Source organism: Perna viridis, chromosome 8, assembly GCF_037379345.1.
Source record: "Perna viridis isolate PV_CMFRI_1.1 ecotype Kerala chromosome 8, ASM3737934v1, whole genome shotgun sequence".
In the NCBI taxonomy this organism is placed as follows: Eukaryota; Metazoa; Mollusca; class Bivalvia; order Mytilida; family Mytilidae; genus Perna; species Perna viridis.
In genome coordinates, this window is record NC_142452.1 from 39,621,722 (window position 1) to 39,645,763 (window position 24,042).

At 33.5% G+C, this 24,042-nt stretch overlaps 1 protein-coding gene across 1 annotated transcript; it reads right to left on the minus strand.

Annotated features, from left to right (window-relative positions):
- Positions 1–34: 34 nt before the first annotated feature.
- On the minus strand, positions 35–24,042 carry LOC148610458 (uncharacterized). Its single transcript, XM_088543382.1, has 9 exons — positions 24,003–24,042; positions 17,301–17,498; positions 13,722–14,639; positions 12,351–12,452; positions 11,160–11,441; positions 6,629–6,753; positions 5,453–5,654; positions 3,320–3,460; positions 35–2,594 (listed from the first exon to the last, which is right to left on the minus strand). Exons 2-9 carry the CDS (start codon positions 17,482–17,484, stop codon positions 2,548–2,550), a joined length of 2,001 nt encoding a protein of 666 aa, XP_088399508.1. The 5' UTR covers positions 17,485–17,498; positions 24,003–24,042; the 3' UTR covers positions 35–2,547.

Below are 24,042 nucleotides of genomic sequence, written 5' to 3' on the forward strand. Positions count from 1 at the left end.
AATATCTTTTGGCAATTTGTACTTTCCATAATTATTCTAAAAAGATTTTAATGTGACTTGTATCATTTATTGGTTGTCTAAATCAATACTTATGTTACAGGTACTAACTACCAATCAATATTGAATAACCTCCCTTTCAGATTATTTCTGAATTACGTACATCTTTTTAATTGCTTAATTGGTTTACACAGCTTAGTTTTCCGAGTTAATATTGAAATTGTTTATACGGGTAAGATTCTAGTATCACACGAAAACAAAGCGTTTTTGGACAACAAAAATGACATGGACTACCACATCAAAAGATAGTGTCATAACAGTATATGACCATACAGTTTTAAATGAAACTATATATTTAGATTGAAAACATTTTTGTACATGCAATATAACAGTTTGTTTGAACCCAATATCACTTCCCTAGGCCTATATCGTTTACCCTGTATCACATCCCTATATCTATATCGTTTGCCCTATATCGCACCACTTCAAGGACCATACTCGAAGTATATGACAACTGGCCCTTTGGGTGACATAGAAGTCTCAGGTTGATACCGCATGGGATACAGATTTTGACATGTAATTATATTCAGTATATATCATGATAGTTTTATACAACAGGAAAACCATAATGCATTTTAATACCTTAAGAACAATGACAAGGTAGTGGACTTTATTCTACCAAATTTCAGATTTTTCTCCGTACATAACAAGAATTATAAATTTATTTTGAAATTAAAACATATATTACTAGAGGCTCATGAGAGCCTGAATCGCTTATCTGGGAAAAAACAAGTCTGTCTAAAGCTAGACCCTTGACCTTACTATACTACTGTATCAAGAATAATTTTATAAGAAGAGGGCATTTTAGTTATCTACCTGGTTTTTATATTATAAGATAAATCTCAGTCATGTTTTTACTCTTCAAGGGCAGTAACTTATACATTGATCAACAGATCTTTGATTGTGTGTATGTGTGACATGTAAAAAAAAATGTTATACTTTCATTGGATAAATTATCATATATGGTCATAATATTAATAATCACTGTACAGTGTTCTCTTTGAATGCTGAATAATCCAAAAACCTGTCTATATTGAACACTGAATAATCAAAAAACCTGCCTAAACTGAACACTGTATAATAAAAAAACCCTTCTTAACTGAATGCTAAAAAATGCAAAAACCTGTCAAAATTGAACACAAAATAATCCAAAAACCTGTCAAAACCAGACTACGGCTAAAAAATCCTTACATTAATTTTCATGTCTTTGAACCTTGGTTAATCAAAACACCTGTCTAAATTAAACCAATCTTAAATGACCAAAAAGGTTCAGTTTAGATTATTTTGACTGTAATTGTACATGTATTGTAGGAATGTCAAAATTTCATTTTTTTATAAATAAACATTACATGTATAGCAAAAATATAATTTTACAACTACTTTAAGCATTTGACAACACAAATTACTAATCAGAACACCTCAGCCTTTCTAGTTACACAATAGAAACACGTTGGAGGCACCAGGCTGATGGATCCGTCAGGCCATTGACTGATCCGATTCTGAAATTATAGTTAAACTGGCTGATTTTTTTTTAAATTACTTTTTTCTTAGCTCCTCCCTTTGCACCAGAATTCTTGTAAGAGTTGTTGTTCTTTATTACTAGTGCTATCCAACTAATTTTTTTAGTGTCATCTGGTGGTTAGAACTACTTCGATTCGCATATGACTACAATTCAAGCATTTTTTTAAGAAGAAATTCTCCTTTCTGCATCCAAGGTTATTTTTTGGGGTAGCAGAAATGGCCAAGTAGTTCTGATTGCACACATTACATATAAACAGAAAATTGTACAGTAATATTATTAAAGTAATGTCTGTGCTAAAATTTGCTAAAACTACAAATTTAAAAAAATGTTGCATTTAATAACAGACGTGTATAAAATGGATGATGAATAAACAGAAAAGATATACAGTATAAGCAATTTTTGTGTAAAAAAAGTAAAATGTTTAAATATATGTAGTATCTAAATTCTTAAAAGTTATAAAAAAAACATCCAAAAAATTATAAAATTGAAAAAATAAAAAAAAATGTGTTTCAGAGAAAAAATGAGCCCATCTCAGAAAGTAACAAGTGGTTTTTCATATTTATGACCCTTGTTCATAGGAGATAAACATTATATAGAACGTACTGCAGAATTCAAAATGAAGGGAGACAACTCTGTAAATGACACTAAAATATAATCAAACCTATTGGATTTTCCATGTGAATTATCTCCTAGGAGCAGACAGATTGGAATGAATAATCATACATTTCATCATATAGACCTATACAGCAACTTAATAACAAAAATAAAAATGTGCAGCCTTTTTTAGGTGTATCACAAAGGAGCTAAAATGGATACAGACAAACAAAAAGTACAAACTTAATAATCCATACTGAGGTCAAGTGTTCCAGAAGGGCAAGTAGTTCCAAAGTCTTGCAAAACAACAGTAATGTTGTTTGTTTGAAGGTTTAGTCCAATATTTTTTTCTTGTTTTTCCATGGAAACGGGAACTAGTGCGGCACCATTATACAAGGTTGTAGTTCACGAGTCTCTGGAACTATAAAACAAATGATTGACATATTAATTAAGGATGTTTTGAGTTCAAAATTGTAATACAAACAAAATTAAATACACAATGCACTAGAATAAACTGTTAAGGACACACATGGAATATGTTATTCAAAGCTTGACTGAAGAAGAAGGAGTAACCAAGGGAATCAAGATTCTAGTAAAAATCAGAAGAATGTAATCCAGGGAAGACCAGACATGGAAAACAGACACATCACATCAAAGTTGACAGATTCCATTTGTGGCAACATCCCTTAGGCACTTAAGTGTGGAGTTTTCATATCACAACTCATACCTTATGCCAAAGCTTGCTATAACCACGCAAAGTTTTTGTATTGCGTTAGACTTCTTTTCATTAAGCTTCTGGAACAGGGTTATGCTGCTACAGGTCATCAATATAGAACTATGGTATTTTTTCAGTGGATTTCAAGTTGTCCATTTACTTTTGTTGCTTTGTATGTATTATTTTAGTTATTTATGCCCATTGTTGCGTGTCTCTGCTATCCATGTCTGGTCTTCGTCTCTGAATTACATTCGACTTCCGGTAGAATCTTGACTCTTTTGATTATTCTTGATCATAATATGATTTCATTTGATTGAATTTGAATTCTGTAATTATACTATACAAATCAACTCAACTATATTCCACGACTAATTGATTGAATGGTACATTTGTGGTATGTGTCAAGTTTCTATTTGAAACTGAAATTTTACCTGCTTCCTCAGTAGAACTAAAGCATAACCACTTTTTCCATACTGATACACCCAAGCCTACCAATATACCAACTATCAATATACCAATACCAAAACCAAGACCAATAGGCAAGCCTATGCTTAATCCATGAGAACTGGTGACTGAAACAAATTGAATGTCAGCTTAATTATGTAAGTATAGAGCAAGAAAATACAAGCATATCTGTTAACAGTTCCACACTTGGGCAGGAATTCTAAAAAGTCAATTAAAAAATTAGTAATGTAAGATTCATGGAAGGTTTTTGATGAAAATTTCTGTAAGAAAGTCTAAATAGCTGATTTCTACACTAAAATCAGCCTGAACGTAAAAAAATGCCCATATAAAACAGAATCAATAGGAGAAAGAATCTACCACTTTAATTGTATAATTCATATATACTATGTATGGGATTTCAACACTTCTTGAAAATGATACTGCACAGACATTACTGACTGAAAGATACATGTTGTAAGCTCAGACTTCATTTCTTTATGATGTTAATCATATTTATACAAATACCCTACTGTGTTGACATTTGTATAATCGCATCCACATGATCCATGCAACTATTTAAAAGATAGATGATCCCAAATTGAATGATCACCAATGGATCGAAAAAAGAAGACTCCTGACCATTCTGAAAGCAGTTGTAACATGTAAAATGACATATGATCAGTTCATACAAACTTCAGAATTTTCATTAAAGCAAATTCAATATAATGCCATATTTCTATTTTGAATTTATTTTGATATTAAATTTACATTTTTTATTGCAAATAAAAACAAAATGTCTGGCAAGGTGTGGTGTGATACGACTGCAGTGAACTAACCATGAACAGATGAGGCAAATATGGACACGCCATTCTACAGTTGAGCGTATGGAATGTGATTAAATGTTTGACACAGATTGAAACTGTTCCATCAACTTTAACATTTCCATTCAAACATTTCCTTGTGGTACAATTTCAAAGAGATCCATATCATTTCTATTTTTAGTAACAGCAGCCATGTTTTTGACAGATCAAAAATTTCCAAATCAGGATACCCTAAGGATGAAAAAGTCCAAGAGATACCATGTTTTGTTTAAATGTTGGAACATCCACGTCTGGTCAAAACCGAACTTGTTCACTTGCACTGATATTTTGTGAAATACAGAGTATGAGATAAAATAACACTTTCCAATATCTATCTTCAAAAAACTACAACGTTTTTTTAAGTTTATTTTCGATCTGAGCAAGTAAAAGACTGACAAAAATGTCTGCTGAAGTTTGATAAAATGTCCAGCATGGGCTGTCAAAAGTCCAGGACCCTTGGGCATGTGTGCAGTGCTAAGGAAGAATCAAGGGAACCAAGGCTCTAGCGGTTATCAAAAGAACGTAATCCAGGGACAAAGACCAAACATGGAAAACAGACATACAAAACAACGGACACAAAGTAAATAAAATAATACATACAAAATAATAAAGCCAATGAGCAAGTTTTGCCCATCAGCAGCCATGTATTTAGACAGATCAAAAATCCCTACACCAGTTCTATGCAGGATTCCCCAAAGAACATTAACATAAAGTTTGGTTCCAACTGGCAAAGTAGTGTCAGAAGAAAAGATTTTTGAAAGAAATAACACTAACAATAGGAAAAAAATTGTCAAAAAAAGGGCAACACCTCTGACATGTCTTCACAGATTTAATTGAAAATTTGACCACATATAGATTTCATCATGCTGAAGACTTTTACACAGTCAGAATTTGACTAAACCTAACGGTTCTGGAGATATGTGGGAAAAACTACTGTCTTTCCCCATTGTTCTATTTGAAGTAACAGTATCCATGGGTTTCAACAGATCAAAAAATCCCCACAATAGTTCTATGAAGGATACCCTAAGGAACATTCATACCAAGTTTGGTTCCAATTGTTCAAATAGTGTCAGAGGAAAAGATTTTTGAAGAAATAACATTAAAAATAGTAATAAAAAACATTTAAAAAGGGCAATTACTCCAACATGCAAATTGAACTATGCAATGACAGATGCCAAGTGATGGAAAAAGCTCACATGGCCTATAGCAAGTTGAGCTACATGTAATAAAAACATTGTAAACCAAAAGTAAACTAATTACCTGCATTGTTGGTGCAATGAGTTTTCTTCACAGGTTCAGTAAATACAGGCTTCTCTTTAATGTCTTTGTACAATTCTAGTGTAGTATTTTCCCTCGTGTGCATATTAAAAAATCCGGATAGTTTTAATTGACTGGAAAACATTCCTATCCTTTGATTCCAATTAGTATTGGATACAACACTTTCCATACTAGAGTTTGCAACCTGAAATTTGATTGAAACAAAAGATGTGTAGAAGGATCACTTGTGTTTGTGACATGTTGAACACTAATTATCCCATGTCAAAACTTTGCTAAACCTAGCAGTTTTTAAGAGATATATGCAAAAATACTACTGTCTGACCCCTATATTTCATTTTTAGTAATGGCAGCCATGTTTTTCAACAGATCAAAAATGCCCAAATTAGTTCTATTCAGGATACCCCAAGGCACATTCTTACCAAGTTTGGTTCCGAGTGGTCAAGTAGTGTCAGAGAAAAAGATTTTTGAAAGAAATAACATCAAAATAGCAAAAAAAAAATCAAAAAAAGGCAAGAGATATATACGAAAAGCTACTGTTTGACAACCTACATTCTATTTTTAGTAAAGGTGGCCATGTTCTTCGACAGATCAAAAATGCCTATATCAGTTCTATGCAGGATATCTCAAGAAACATTTACACCAAGTTTGGTTCCAATTGTTCAAGTAGTGTCAGGGCTAGAGGTTTTGGAAAGAAATAACATTTAAAAAAAACAAAAACACTGAAAAAAGGCAAAAACTCCAATATGGCTTTAACAGATTAAAATGAAAATTAGACCACAGATAGATCTCTTCAGGCTGAACATTTTAACCCAGTCAGAATTTGATGGAGATATTGGAGAAAACATCTGTCTGACCCCATGTTCTATCTTTAGTAATGCAGTCATGTTTTTCAACAGGTCAAAAATCCCCACATCAGTTCTATGCAGGATACCTCAAGGAATATTCATACCTAGTTTGGTTCTAATTGGTCTGGTATTGTCAGAGAAGAGTTTTGAAAAATTGTTAACAACAACGACGATGGACGCCAAGTGATAGCAATATCTCACATGGCCTTAGGCCAAGTGAGCTTAAAATTATTAACGAGGACGATAATGGACACCATGTGATGGCATTAGCCCACATGACCTTCAGCCAAGTGAAGTAAAAAAAAATACTTACATCATTTGTTCTTAAAACTGCGATCAGAGATATTGGTCTTTCAAAGTGATAAAAAGTTGTCTGGTATTCAATAATAATTTCTGTTCCACTGCAAATCGGGTTCCATAAACCACCTTTAACGAAGACTGAAAGAGATTCATAACAATCATGAATTAAATATTACACTTTGAATTGAAATTTAACTCTATATCATGACTATTACAGTACTCTTACCAAATCTATGCATGCAGTCATGAAATTAAATGAAACTAGAAATATTGTAGGTAAATCTCACTAAGGAAACACTTCATCACCAACCAATTTTTATGTGACTTGAGTCACTGAAGTTTTAACATTTTAATACTATAGTTCATTTAATTCAAGGACAAAATCAGCTAATATATAATATGGAAAATAAAAATCTTATCAAACTAAACTTAAGAACAAAGGTCAAGGTCATTCAAAGGTCATGAATGTACCCAACACATTGTCTAATGGTGATTTACCCTCACACAAAAAATTGAAAGCCTGCAACAAAAGAAAAAAAATCCAGACATAATGTTATAATAAAAAACTTATAATTTTGTCAAGGTTCAAGGTCAAATGCAGGCAATAACATGAATGTCAATTGGTTTGAATTGTTTTTATCCCTGAATCATTGCAAAAGTTAAGTTCCCACTAATGGTGAGTTAATGAGTCATCTATAATATAACCTTAAGAAGGCAAGTTTTGATTTCAATATGAAATTACTCATTTAACAACAAACAGCAGATTGTAACTACTTTATTAACTTCAAGATGGGTAATCATGAGGTTGGGTGGATGGGGTGAGGAGGTGTTGGGAATATGGGTGTTCCAGGCAGTAAAATGGGTCTGTCACTCAAAAATGGTCATTTTTTGGTCCATTTCTGGCCATTTTTTGTTACACGCGGGGTTAAACAGAAGCAAAACAGTAACCAAAGCACATTCACCCCGCAGCTTGTACACGGTAAAGGCCACTGAAGACAAATAAGGTCTGTTACAGTCACGAGTGGTAGGTCAGGAGTGTTTTGCCAATTTTTGTCCTCAGTTTGTCCTAAAACCGGAAGTAGTCAATACAAAGTGTCAATATAGAAAGACATCATTCTTATTTAGATTCCAGACAAAATAAGCACTATAGATCAATTCTGCTCTGGCGAGGGCCGAGAAATGAACCCTAACCTCATGACTTTTTTTTCAGCTCTCCAGTCATTACTTTTTTTAAAAACTCTATATCAAATAGTCTCATTTTAAGCGCAGTCATGATGCTTGCAGATGGAAACAAATTGAGCTCTCCTAAAATCAGATTAACACTGCAAAAACCTATAAAGTTGAAACAGGACTCATCCTACAGGTCAGGGCACAGCATGAAAAGGGTTTAAAAGTTACCATCACACCAAGACAACTGAGTGCCTTAAACTCTTTCTTCCAAATTTGATTTTGTTTTATTTATTTATTTGTTTGCTTTGTTTTTGTGTTTTGTAGTTTTGTTTTGTTTTGTTTTTTTGTTGTTTTTTTTTTTTTTTTTTTTTTTGGGGGGGGGGGGCATCAAGGTCATATAGATGTCATAAATGTATGTGCCACATCATCTCATAATAATACACACAAGTACCAAATATGGTATGCCTATGTGGAGGAAGAATAAAGTTCAAGTCCAAAAACTAATCCATGTAAAATATGAAGTTTTGGCAGGATACAACTATAACTAGTTGAACTTAATTCACCTTGGGCAAGTTTGGACACAATTCCATTTTTTTCCACCCACTAAAGTGACTAGCGTTCATTCAAAGACACAATAGAAAGATTTGTTCATTTTAGTTAGTTAACTCATTATTTGCTTTTCAACTATTATTTTTATATTTTACTATTACCTTTTTGTATTATTTGTATAAACAACTGTTTTTTTTTCCATTTTACTTACATAATTTGTAAGTATTAATATTTTTCATTGTTCATCTATCTTATGTTTAAAAGCATGCAATAAAAGATTCATTTATTGTGTGTTTATACACATTACACATGTATAAAAGCATTCGTTCATTATGCAATTGATAAGCATTTAACATGCCTTTAGGTATCGTGCATGTACAATGTAGGAAACTTAATTTTCTCATAGTTATTTAAAGCGGTCCTTCCCTTGATTATACAATGTATATACAGTGGATTCCACTTAATCACATAGAAACTCAAAGAACAAAAAATGTCTCATCTTATCCCTGTAACAAATTCCTCTTATTTGCATATATATATTAAAGACCAAAAATTAGAAAATTAGAAAAAATATTTTTCAATATTTACTAAGAAATGTACCTCAACAATATATCATACATTAAATCTATATGTGTGGGAAGGTTGGAAGGCGGTTTTTTTGTGACCCAACCAACCATACTTATTTTTAAGGATTAGTGCACCTTCTTAATTCCCTACATACGGCACGAAATGTAAAAACAGAACACACCCCTTTATACAAAAAACTGAATAAAAATTCAACAAATTCAAAAATGAAATAATGAATCATCATGAAAATGTATAAAGATATTCAGATTAATATAACTAACAAATTGTGTAAAGTTTTATGCAATAAAACATAAATAGTTTTTGAGACACAGTGCAACATGTGAAAGAAACATCACTTTTCTTAATCACTAAGTCCCGTTACTCAAAATTTTTTTATCTAATTTTCACCGAAAAATATACAGACCATTTAACCATCATAAGAAACAACTTCATTTGTCTGCTTAGTTTCAAGAAATTTGGATAAATTGTTCTAAATTATGGTACGCCATGTGAAAAAAAACGTCGCTTTTTTACAAAATTCAATTACTTGAAAATAAAATATTGAATCAATACCAAGAAGAATACAGACCTTCGATCAATATAACTAACAAGTGTGTAAAATTCTAACCAATAATCATAAATTGTTTTTGAGATATAGCGTGACACGTGAATCCCCCCCAGCCCCCACCACTTTTAGTTACAAAGTATTGTAACTCAAAATGTCTTACTCTGATCTTCACCAAAAACCAAGTATACAGACTGCTTGACCATCATAAGAAACTACTATATCAAGTTTCAATAAATTTGGATAAGTTGTTCTTGAGTTATGGTGTGACATGTGTAAGACAGACAGACTGACAGACACCTGCCACTTGTACACCAAATAAGTCTAGTGAAAATTTTGACAGGCCTATAGAAAGTCAAGTTTTTGGGGTGTGACCCTTTGACCCCTTATAACTCAAAAACAGTAAGAGTTATCTGAAATTTTTGCAGACTTTTTTAGGCCTTATTATAAGGATCATTTCAGCAATTGAAAATTTCTTTTTATCTATCATAGATTTCAAAATACTGGCTGAAAACAGTAGAAAAAATACAAGAAGGCTCTCAGACGCCTGAATCACCCATCTGATAAATTTATCGCCTTTCAAGGGCAATAACTGTAACAAGGAGTTGTTTGACAATAGGGTATGTAAGTCTCGTCATGTGACCCTGTGATTTCATGAGATTGAGTCCTAGTCTACCATTCAAAAGCATGGAGACTTGTCATTTAGAGAATGTTGAGTTCAGTGTTGAGGGCAAAACATCTTTTTGTGTTAAAAAATACCGATAAAAAATAACAAATATCTATTTCTACATGATAAAGGTATTAAGAAAAAAACATAAAATAGAAGATTTTGCATTGTTATACAGCGTTTCGAGTTCCTGGAAGTAAACAATAAAATGCAGAGCAGTCATCAGTTTTCAATACGTTCTACGTTGTAAATTCAGGTAAAGAAAATGAAAATAGAACAAGACTTACATACCCTATTTTGACTCAAGACAACTTTGGTAGGACTTATCATAAAATCATTTCGTCAGTTGAAAGTTTCTTTCTATCTATCATCATTTTTTAAGACATTGGCTGATATTTAGTAACAGTGGCCATACATTTTGACGGATCAAACATTCCCATTCACGTTCATGTTGAGGCATTTTATATCATGAGTAGGGGTGGCAATTTTCCACCTACATGTAACTTGACACCGAAAAGTTCAAATATTTATTACTTAAGCTCATTTTGAAGTTAAGACACTATATTAATGTACCATATCACACAATAGCTTGTTTAAACTACAGCAATCTAAAAAAAATACAATATTGGGTGATACAGAAGAAAATTCTGAAATTTTGAAAATTCCCCTTTTTCCGATTTTATAGTAATTGTTATCCAAAAAGAAAAATCTAAGCACCTTAACTGACCAGATGTATTAGGAACATCATTATCTTGATTATGAATACCTAAAATATGAGTTTTATGGTGTCAGAATGCTGAGAATGAGAATTCTGTTTGATATTGAGACCAGTTTTCTATGGGTAGGGGTAATATTTTTAAAATTTTTGGAAAATCCTTTCTTGAAAATTAGTTTTTCGTGAAATATTTGTGTAGAAAATTAAATTATCTATCGATTGATACCAAATTCGAGACGTTCTAATTGAGCACATGGGCTATGTTCTATACCTGTCAGAAAATTTCAAAAAAAAAACTTTTTCTCACTTACTTGTTTTATTTACAGGAATAAATTCAATGACGTCGAATCCATACCAAACTTGATACATTTCTTTCAAATCTTTCAAAGTAATATTTTCAATTGTAACTAGAATACTGTTGGAATTATTATCATGCAGAATGCAGTACTTGGAAAGCATACATTTCTGGTCATCAGAGTCAGAGTATAGGTTTTTACTTTTCACATCTAGACGTATAGTCCCATTGCATGATTCAGAATAACCAATTGTAGTTGTCATATTTGTAGAAGACATTTTCATGGATTTTATCCACACTGAAAAATCAAGAAAACAAACTGAGCTTTAAGTGTGTTGAATTGCGTAATATTTTTTCCACAGTAGCCAAATTTAGATGGTGATGGTTGTTACCACGCCAAAGAACTTTAACCTCACCGCATTGCCGCACCTGTCCCAAGTCGGGAATTTCTGGCCTCTGTTTGTCCTGTTTTGTTTTCACCTTTAGTTTATATTTATGTTACTTGAGTATATAGGGGCAACTTTTTCACTGTACCTGTGTATAATGATGTTTTTGGGCCAGCTGCAGCCTACCCTGTGGTAAGAGGGTTTTCTTGTCATTCATTGAAGACCAATGGGTGGTCTCGGGCTTATATTTTCATCTTGGTGCAGTTATTGTCTCTTTGACAAATACACCTTTCCTATTCTCATTATATCACATGATACAGATATAGATGCACAACAGCCTACTTTAATACATCCCAGAAAATATATTTTTGTCTATGTACTCTTTAAAATTATAACATATAAAAAGGAAGATAATCCATTCAATGAAATTAGCATGATAAAATTGGCTGAAAAAAATTGTCTTTCGAAGACACACCAGAGAGACGTGGGGTGGGCAACAGGATAATGTTTCATTGGCCAGTGCTACTGTCTTGCTTTTAAAAAGTTTCCATATCAATTCAGTCATTTTATGTTGTCATGTTCCATAATACAATTCAGATGACCACTATTTTGTCCTACATAATCAATTTAAACAACTTTGGATTTCCTAATCTATGACATAAACACTCTGACTAGTTGGTCTGCACAGTAATAAATCTAAGAGAATCAGCAGCAAAATAAATAAAGAAATCTTCAAACTTCAATTTCTTGAACTCATGATAACTCAAACATATTTTAATGGTCCTTTGGAGTTTGAGATACTGAAGTATTTCTGTACTTACTTCTGCATATTTCCCTGGTTTGATTGCCACTGGTTCCTGGCAGGGTTGGACTGGCATTGCTTCCAATAACCAAAACTAGCAGATATAAGAAGACAGTCACAACTGAAAAAAAAAGAATTACAATATGCCTTAATATTCATACAGACCAATATGTAACTTAGTACAATCATTTACCTTAACTATTTTTATAGGAGTTATTCTTAATATCTGTGGCCATGCTGACTAAGGAGGTAGACCTAGGGTAAGAGACATAACTCTTAAAAATTGGGTATGTGTTTGTATCATATGCAATTTCACCAAATCCTTTCAAGCTTTCATTTGAAACAGAATGAAATCAGTCCAAGTTACCTTGACCATAACATGAGGTTGATATAAAATGCTGAATACAAAACGTCCATTGATTTGTATGAGTTGTGTCCCTTACCTTAGGTCTATATCCTTAAGTCGGTCAGTTGCTTTTGCTTTTTGTTTTTGATTTTGGCAAAAAAACAGTCAAGGGTCAATAGTAAACAAGTACTACATGTATCTTTAAAAAAAGATAACCGACGCAGTAAAATTTGCTCTTCTTACTTATAATTTTCTACATTTCATTCAGGAAATAACACGACAAATTCAATTTTCAATTCAGTTTTTCGAACGTCATCAGTATTTGGCCAACTGGGAAACAGAATTTTGAACAGGTGACTTGGGTTTCCATGGAAGAGCGTCTTTAAGGTCAAAGGGTAAAAAACGAAACTATACCAACTGCACTGGAAAAAACTAGACAGGTAGCTTTCGTTTATCATGCGTTTAAAGGCATGCTGGGAGCGTTGTCTATCGTGTTTAAATTCACGCTGGGAGCATTTGTTTATCGTGCGTATGGTGAGCGTTAAGCATGCGTTTCGGTATCGTGAGTGTGGGAGACCTAAACGTCTCAAGGAGTGTACAATGTATGTTGTGTAACTGTAATGAACATGTACTGCAAATAATACATGTGAGTTTGGAAACTTTCAGTATTTCCATATCTTGTGTGAACTGATTTGCAGATTAAACAAATTAGAAAATGCCAATCTTGACTATAGTGTACACCATAATAAAAAGTAAATCTCATCAGGAAAGATAATGGACTTGGAAGTGTACTAAAGCTTCTCTAAAATACATAACAAATAAGGATATACTTGTAAATTGAAATGAAATCTCTGCCAGGAATGGGATAAGGAGTAATGAAGGGAACCAAGATTATAACAGAAATCAAAATAATGTAATCCAGGGACAATTATCAGACATGGTTAAAAAAAAACAATATGAATCCTTATTAACATAATAAGTATCATATTGATCAGTTCTAATAACAAAATAAAACAGAATAAAAGTTTTGAGTGAAAAACATACCATAAATGTTGGGCATCCAAGTACAGTCAGTTGAACTGCTAGTCATTCCTGTGTTGTTTGGTGGACTGTCAGTTACCTCAGTATGGGTTGGTGGACTGTCAGTCATCTCAGTATAGTTCGGTGGACTGTAAGTCACCTCAGTATGGCTTGATGGACTATCAGTCACCTCAATATAGTTTGGTGGACTGTCAGTCACCTCAGTATAGTTTGATGGATTGTTAGTCACCTCAGTATCGTTTAGTTGATAGTCAGTCACCTCAGTATGGTTTGGTGGACTGTCAGTCACCTCAATATAGTCTGGTGGACTGTCAGTCACCTCAGTATAGTTTGATGGATTGATAGTCACCTCAGTATCGTTTGGTGGACTGTCAGTCACCTCAGTATGGTTTGGCGGACTGTTAGTCACCTCAGTATAGTTTGGTGGACTGTCAGTCACCTCAATATAGTATGGTGGACTGTCAGTCACCTCAGTATAGTTTGATGGATTGTTAGTCACCTCAGTATCGTTTGGTGGACTGTCAGTCACCTCAGTATGGTTTGGCAGACTGTCAGTCACCTCAATATAGTTTGGTGGACTGTCAGTCACCCCAGTATAGTTTGATGGATTGTTAGTAACCTCAGTATCGTTTGGTGGATTGTCAGTCACCTCTATATGGTTTGGTGGACTGTTAGTCATCCCATTATGGTGTGAAGAACTGCTAGTCATCCCAGTATTGTTTGGTGAACTGCAAGATATCCGAGTAAGGTCTACGTTAGCAGTCTTTTGATTAAGGTCTTCATTTACACTACTGGTCCTTGTAGTGACTTCGGCAATATTTTTGTTGGATATTACAGAGCCTACATGAGTTAAGCTCTTCAAAGTTGCATTAGAGTTCCTAGCTTGATCAGTCACTTGACACTCTTCTGGGTTCATCAAATCTACAAAGAAATAAGATCTTTGTTTTTGCTACATGTACATGTATATCAAGTACAAACATGTATGATGAGCTAATTACAAAAATAGCATTCCTCAGAACTGTGTAATAAGTTTCAAATGAATAAAGAGCTTTACCAAGTGAAGCATGATAGGACTGCATGCTGATCTATGTTCATTTGGGGTAATTGTGGACAAAACAATTTTTAACACACTTAACATAAGGACTTACAGTTTGTTACGAACTAAATACTGCACAAAATTTGAAATTCAATTAAAGTTGAAAGAAATTCTGCTTAAGGATACATGTAATAATAATTTCACTAGTACAAGACATAGACTAAATCTGACTGCAGAATGTAGGCACGGATTTTCATACAAGCCATAACATGAATAATTTACACTCAGCTTTACTTCTTGTTCCTTTTTCTACAGCCCATAATCCCTTAACAAATTTGACTTAAACCCCCGAAATAATTTTTAAGGTTTGACCAAAAATAAAAGAAGTTAATTTGGCAAAAAAAACAGTCAAGTAGTGTCAGAGGAGAAGAGTTTTGAAAAATTGTTAATAACGACAGACAACACGATGACAGACGCTAAGTGATTGCAATAGCTGACATGCCCTTTGGTCAGGTGAGCTAAAAATGATCTTCATTTTATCATATGTGTTATGTCTCTGGCTTTTGGTGGGAGCTTCCCAATACTTCATAAAAAAATACAAAAATCTACCCCTTACATTTCCTGACAATATGCATATATGTGACGTAGGACATCTCTAGGACAGGCAATTTTCACTCCAAAATAAGTTTCCCTGTCTTACATGTAAGAATTTTCATAGTTTATCATTGTTAATATATACACATGTATATAATGTACACCTCAGATATACATGAAACAATTCTGTTTATCAAAAGAATGTAATCCAGGGACAAAGACCAGACATGGAAAACAGACAAACAAAAAAAGAACACAAGATACAAAATGTAACTAAAATAATACATACAAAGTAACAAAAACAAATGAGCAACTTGGACTCCATCAAAAAACTTGAACATGGACCATGTGCAGCGGTAGGATATGTATCCTCTGAAAAAACTGACGAGTTGCTCATAAAAAGTCAAGTGCAGGGTAGAGGAAAACTGTGACACATTGAACAAATCAGTAGAAAACAGAGGTATTTTTTTTTGGTCAGTAATGACTACCGGTATACAATTCAAAATGACATCATTTCTGGTAATTGTAGACCAGTATGATTCTGAATAGAAAGCTTCATGGAGTGCAGCATGATACAACTGCAGTAGTTGAACCCAGAACAGTTTGGACAAGTGTGGACACAAGCAGAGTTGGAAGTTATAGCCTGCCTGACCACCCGAGACTGCCTGTTTTATGATTGGTCAGTCCAACATTAAATTTCAACAGCCTGGAGGTCGGGCTATTTATACAGGTGATTGGGATTATCCTTCTTTATTTTTGTAACGAGTTCTCAGTATTACCTCATTCATGACGGAAATTAAGAATCAAACCGATCAAGTAACGTTACATTATCACGTGTTTTGACTCAATCTCTGCAGGGAGCATGGTAAACCCTTGTGTTTCAAATCAAATCCCATTGGCTGACTTTTATTGAATTAACTAATAGCGATCTGCTTATATAACAAAAATATTGACGGAAAGGGAAAAAAATGAATTTGTTTTTGTTAAATTTCTAAAAGTTGTGTCTACATATGTATGTGAACCTACCGTCGGTAGGTCATTTCTACCCGAATGAGAACCTTTCTACAGTTCTACCATGGGAACAGAAAATATACTGCTTTCTGAATTGTCAAAAAATATCTAGAAATACCCATATTCAAACCCCAAAACTTGTGTTTCAATCTCATTCCTTTGATAATTTAATGAGCCATAAATTTGACAAAAGGTGTTAATTGTGTCTAAATAGCTTTGATAATTTAATGAGCCATTAATTTGACAAAAGGTGTTCATTGTGTCTAAATAGGTAAAGAAATGTTTTATTAGAAGTAAATATTCTCCGTGGAGCAATCCGCTGATCAGTGTTATTGATGATGATTGACAATTACAAAAATTGATTCCGATTGGATACATCCACATTTAATGTACAGCCAATCATTTCCTTAATTTGTTAATTACTGTCAATTTAACAGTCTAAATTTTGTAGAGCCACATGTGTCAAAAAAATTTTGGAATTTTTCGTTTGACATGGTAATGGTCGGAAGAACATGAAAATATATTGCCAACTAAGATGGTGCATGAATTTGAAAATAACTTGTGGTAAGTGAATCAATACTCAGCATAGTTTATAACTAAACAAACTTCAAGTATGAGGTTGTCCATAAACATCACACATAATTTACTTGTTATGCTAGTAGAGAAAAAAACACTGATCAAAAACCTCCAGTTTTCTAATTAAATCTCCAACTGAAAAATAACTAATCTCGAGTTTTGAAGGAACCACTTTATCACATGTAACAGTCTTTACGACAATATTTTAAACTTCCCTCCCCAAAAAAGCGAATTTGATTTCAAGGAAAAGAATGAATTGTATGATCAATCTAAGCCAAAACGATTAATTGTTCCAAGTTTTGAGGGTAATTTTTCATCCACACGTAAATTTTTTATAGGTACATGTACACCCATGTCAAAGTTACATTTGTCACTGCTTTTGTCATGTACATCTCTGAAACCCGAAGGATCAACAATTGGCGGTTCCCTCAGCTTTTCCTCAGATGAGTTCAAATCATCTTCTTTTATATTTGTGTTCAACCCATCTGGTTCAATTGGGACAGTTGAAGGTTTCTCTTTCAATGGGAAGATTCCATCCAACATTTCCATGGTATAATTTGTGTCTGAAAAATATTGAAAAGCTATTTATCTTACAAATTCTATTTCTAATGAGCTTTTATTTAAATGTACTGAAATAACTACAAACTTCAACGAAATTTTATGTACCATTAAGACCAAACATAATCAAAGTGCTGTTTGCACTGGTTTTTTTTTTTTATTCTTGTAAAAGGTGTAGCATGAACAAAATTTCAAAGAATACAAGATGCAAATTAAACTTGTGATCATATATTCCATTTTTCATATTTTTTAGAACTGTTTTTTCCTAATCCATATAAACTGAATTCGAATCATTACTACAGAAACTGCAATCAATAGTTAAACAGAATTCAACTTCACACACATTTACAAATTTTGATCTCTCTCACCTTTTCCAAAATTCTTAAACCTGTCCAAAAGTTAGTTAGCATTTACATTCAATAACTAGATCAACAGTGTATTCACTTCCTGTTTATTAAATGAAAAATACATCCATTAATGACAGAATAGAGATTTTTACTGACAGTTTTCAAGATATTGTCTAACAAATTTTACCTCTGAAGACATTTGTAGTCATAATAATAAGGATCATTTCAGCTATTGAAAGAATTTGGTTAAACCAAAAGGTTTAGGGGATATATATGCGAAAACCACTGTCTGACCCTTATGTTCAATTTTTAGAAACGGCGGCCATGTCTTCTGACGAATCAGAAATCTCCACATCGATACTATGCAGGATACCCCAAGAAACATTCTGACCAAGTTTGATTTCAATGGGTCTATTAGTGTCAGAGGGGGGATTTTTTAAAAGAAATAACATTAAAAATAGCAAAAATCATTGAAAAAGTGCAATAATTCCAACATGGTTTAATGGATTAAAACGAACTTTGACTACAGATAGATCTAATCATGCTGAACACTTAATGACTTTTACCCTGTCAGAACTCAGCCAAACTAATGGTTTTGGAGATATATGCAAGAAATTACTGTCTGACCCCTATGTTCTCTTTTTAGTAATGGCAGTCATATTTTTCAATGAATCAAAAATCCCCACATCAGTTCTATGCAGGATTCCCCAAAGGAACATTCATACTAAGTTTGGTTCCAATTGGTCAAGAAGTATCAAAGGAGAAGAGTTGAAATATTGGTAACCACGATGGATGCCAATTGATGGCAATAGCTCACATAGCCTTTGGCCAGGTAAGCTAATCAAAGTACTCATGTACTTAATCAATTTATATCGATCGTTTGAATTTTTATGCCTAAAATAATTGCAAATTACAAAAATATGGGATAAATGGATAGTACAGGGATCAAATTCAAACGTGACACAAGCTTATTGTTATAAATGGTTAATATTGAACTCTTTGTTTTAATTTTAATTTCACCTTTCTGATTATGAAGAACATTTAAAAACCACACACACACACACCAAAATTCATGATGCATTGTAGTAGTGCGCTAGTTTGCATAATATACAAGTTTGATATCGGTTTCCTTTGAACACTTAGATGAATGAAGACAAAAGTTTCCGACACAGTGCATCCCCTGTTCTTAAATTTTCAGGTCGATATTCAAATTATTTGCCTCTTACCTTTGATTTTCAGCTCAGATATTATTCATGGGTTAGTTATGTACTTTCAGTATTTTTACAATTCAGGTTATTCTAGACTTATTGTAAATCGCTGTATATAGTTGTGTTTTGCTGATGTCCTTTTGATACTTAGTTTTCGTCATTTTATAATAAATGACCTTTTTCAATTCATACATTGTGTTGTGTCTTTTTATAAAAATCGAACAAACCAGAAGTTATTCAAGGAAGGAAGGTGACAAAAATCCAATTCATCGACCTCCAGGTCGAAACTTCTCTTAAATCATTCAAAATTAAGCCACAATCATTGAAATAAATCATATCCTTAAATACATGTTTCTCTGAACTAGCTACATTTCTCAGTTGATAAGCTTTATAGCTCAAGTGCTACAAGTTATTCCATAGATGCCTATTTGCCATGTAAAAACGCTGGGTACCTAGTTCCAGAGAAACACACATTAACATTAACAATAAAGTCAGAATATATTTTCACCAATCGTGTCTGGTGCAGGAAACATACCATGCATTTTTAAGGCCCTGGAGTACCTACAGCTCTAGTACAATAACATACATGTACACATGGCTATAACAGCCAGATTGAATGATTATTGCAAAAACCAATAACACCAGACCCAAAAAAAATGACACATTTCCCGAGAAATGCACAATCAAAATTTCTATGGCTTCATGAATAATTGCCACCCTGTCAAATGGAAAAAACCTCAACATGAACTAAAATGTTAATTTTTTAGCATATAAACAGCGTTCAATAGACATGTTGGAACTTTTAAATTATCAATATATCCAACATATCTGCTCATTTTAGGTGCTTATTATTCAGTTTCAATATGACAATAATGAGTTTGTCATAAAAAAGGGGATTTTTCGAAATATATTTTCTCTTCCATTTCACCAGCATTTGGCAATTTTATTCAAATACTGTCCCTAAACCAAATTTTTCAATACTAGTATTGACATACAATGATACAGTGTCTTAGATTTCTAATGAGCCACTGTAATAAATATTCCAACTTTTCCTTTTGAGTTCCTGTAAAGTGTATTCATGTCACAACATATACTGCATACTGAGTTTCCTTTACAACATAACCTTGAAATACATGAAACTGTCTGCTTATTAGTGCTATGTATATGGTAAGAAAAAAACAAGATAGGAATTTCACTACAATAACAAAAAAAGTTCTTCAATAAATACTGTTCCTAAAGCAAGAGTTGACATATGATTCTGTAGATCAAGGGTATCTCAAATTATTCATGTTTCCCTATTCTCAAAAGATTTAAGTTTTTCTTTTAAATGTCAACTACATGTAAGGACTGTTTTCTTGTTGCCATATCTGCTTTGTATAGATGGAACATACATTGTAACTTATGTAAGTGATTTTGGGTACTGTCCAATGTCAACTTTCTGTTCCAAGTGTCATTTTTCACTATATTTTTGGAATGAACTGAAAGATTTTCTTCACAAAAATATCAACTCACTATAGAAAGAATTTAAATCTCTTCCAAAATTTGATTCTCACCCATCAACAAAAATATATTTAAATAAAAAATCTGTGAGTAATGACACTCTAGTTATACTCCCGATTTCAATCAGGATATAAAGAAAATAAACGAAGTCCTTCGTAAGCAGTAAGTTATTGTTGATTTTTTCCAAAATAGATCCCACCATACAACATACAGGTCCTACAGGAAGAATGTGTTAAATTTCAAGCCACTCACTGTGATGTGTAGTATCTGAGAAAACTGGTGGAAAAAATTGTTATGGTAACATGGACAAGGGTAAGACAGTTTACCCTCCTCTTACATGATTTGACGACAAAATATTTTAAGTACATAGAAAGAATTCACAAACAAACTCCCCCTAAAAAAATGATTAAAACAAAACTAACAAACCAAACTATCTCTGTTGCAACATGGATAATACTGATTGGTAGAGTCAAAATAAGACTAGTAGCCCCCACCCCCAGTCAGTGTATAGAGCTGCCACATCTGAAAAACCTTCCCCTGAATTTAAAAACAGCAGCCACACCAGGACAATAAGGACAAAATAGCACCCTAACAAAAAGAAGGCAAAATAGACACACTTAAGAAATAACACTATCCCCTCCCCTGGTGGCCTACCACCAAAAAAAACCATAAATATAACATAGTAGAAATATTGTGGAACTAAAAAAAACTTAAACACAACTAAAACGGAGAAAACCCCAAAAACAACTAAAAATAAAATGGAGAAACCCCCTAAAAATAACTAAAACCATATAAAATATAAAAAAAAAATAAAAATAGAGCAGCCACATCTGAAACAAATACAAAAGAAAAAATAGTCCCCCAGTCAAAAAATAAATAAAATAAGAACCAAGAAAGCTAAAAACTGTGTATAAAAAATATTGGGTCATATACAGTAACTAAAAAAATAAAAGAACCCCACCCCAATTTGATAATAACAATAAAAGTGTATATCTCCCTAAAAAAATTACACAACAGTAGTACTCCGTTAAAACCTTTTATGCCATTAAGGAGCAGTGTCAGCTCCCGGTGTCATGTAAGGCACTGTCAAAGTGAAAGTAAGAAACAGACATTAACTCATTTCGTATACAAACTGAGGCACGTGACCTATATAAAAGAGTAATCAAGGGAACCAAGGCCACAGTGGCAATCAAAAGAATGTAATCCAGGGACAAAGACCAGACACGGAAATAGGGTAAGCATCCTCTGCTTTTCTAGAAACACCCTTCGAGTTGCTCATAAAAAGTCAAGTCCATGGTAGACAAACCAGGAAAGGAAAACTATGACCCGTTCAATAAATCAGTTTTCATGGTGTTGATGGATACACCATAACGATCCACGAGTTCATGATGACGACCATAAAACTTCTATAGTGATGACCTCAATCTTTTAGGAAAGCTGACAATTCTGAATAACAAAAAATGTTTTTCGATTCTAGTTTTAATTAGAAATTACTGAAAACCTTGAAAAGGTTAGTATTGTCGGCTATAGGAAAATAAATACTACCGTTTTCCCTATAGCGGAAACTGAGATTGAAGGATCTAGCCAAAAAAAGTATACTTTCAATATAAATAGAAATGGCGATTCAGTGGGGGTTCCGGGTCGTTTCGCCCATTTTCCCCTTCGCCCTGGGTTGTTTCGCCCTGAGTTGTTTCGCCCTTTATGTGAGTTGTTTCGCCCTTTATGGTGGGTCGTTTCGCCCTTTCCTTATTAATAAGGAATTTCTCCTTATAAATATTATTTACTACTATTTTAGCCTTCGTTCTCGATGTGAGTCGTTTCGCCCTCTCTAATTCGTTTATAATATTCACTCCCTAATACGTTTATGTATCATTACAACAAATAAATAGTTGATGATACATTAAAAAGAGTTCGTTTATGTGATGAGTCATTTTATCCCTCCATTTTTATGTATTTATTTCTTCTGTTAAAAATGGTCGGAGATTTTCGCCCCTAGGCAATTATTGAATTCTCTCGATCCTCCGTAGACATTTATTTATTTATTTATTTATCTATTTATTTATTTATTTATTTAGAGAAAAAAAAAGATCGAAGATTTTGCCCCTACAAATGTTGAATAGTTTGTATATTTATTTAGATCTCTCTCTCTCTCTCTCTAAACGTACATATTCATACGTACAAGTTCACTGTTTAATTTTGAATGCTGCGGAATATTGCGTAACTGCATAGACAGCTTGTCAAAAACAATATAGAATGCATTGTCTTTTCTTTTCAATTATTTTTTGCTAATTCCATTCACAGCTTCAGCAATTAAATCAATTAATGTTTAATAGTAGGTAATTTAACATAATTAGTTCTTAATTGATCTACACTACACCTTTGTATAATTGAATTCACAGCTTCAGTATTAAACTTAATTAATTTGTAATAGTATATAATGTTTTAACCCGTATGTAATTGCATTCATGGCTTTAGTGCTTGATTGCGGTAATCGTTTGATCTTAAGATCGAATAGCTTGGGCATCGTTGACCGAGGTGCTTAAATACAAGTTCCATGGGATCATCCGGCATTCCCAAACAACTCCAGTATGCCTACTGAACTCTGCATACAGTGTTCCCGACCAGTAACCGGCCGACAGCACGCCATTACATGCGATGTTTGTCAGAAATGTCACCACAAACTCAATCCTTTGATGTACCACCACAAACTCAATCCTTTGATGTGCCACTACCAACTCAATCCTTTGATGTACCACCACAAACTCAATCCTTTGATGTACCACCAACTCAATCCTTTGATGTACCACCACCAACTCAATCCTTTGATGTACTACCACAAACTCAATCCTTTGATGTACTACCACCAACTTAATCCTATGATGTACCACCATTAACTCCACCACCTACTCAAACCTTTGATGCGCCACCACTCACGCCTACTAACTTCGACGACTTGCCACTACCATCATCGCCACTCAATTTCAGCAACTTGAGCTCCTACGACCTGATGGATGTGGACCTACTTTTACCACCACTACCACCACCAATGCCACTCAATGACTTCTTATCCTTACCAACCACTCGAGGGGAACAATTTGACGAATCCTTCGACGTTCCACACCAGAATGCATTCAACAACTCAGAGCCACTTGAGGAGACATTCGTTGCAGAGGATACCCTACCCGACAGCCACATAACAATTAGATCAACCCCTACTATACAAACATTCAAGTTTTTATTCACAGATTAAACATGTATTCTTACCTGTCACAACACAAGCCAATTAACAGGAAAATAAATCCAAGGAGGGCGAAATGACACATCAATTACTCGGTATATATAAACACATGTATATCCAATGAGGGCGAAACGACCCGGTCGAACGGAAAAAAAGGCCGAAACAACGAGAGGACACTGAATCCCAAAAGAAATTACATTGTATATAAAATATTACCTTCCTGCTCTTCCAACAGTGAACCTGAATGACTCAACGA

Excerpts from the sequence above, each read along its gene's own strand:
- LOC148610458 (XM_088543382.1), bottom strand. The coding sequence starts at position 17,484 with ATGGAAATGTTGGATGGAATCTTCCCATTGAAAGAGAAACCTTCAACT. Across the intron at positions 14,640-17,300 it reads TGACAAAAGCAGTGACAAAT|ATTTGATGAACCCAGAAGAG; the intron begins GTAACTTTGACA and ends ATTTCTTTGTAG. Across the intron at positions 11,442-12,350 it reads AACCAGGGAAATATGCAGAA|TGTGGATAAAATCCATGAAA; the intron begins GTAAGTACAGAA and ends TTGATTTTTCAG.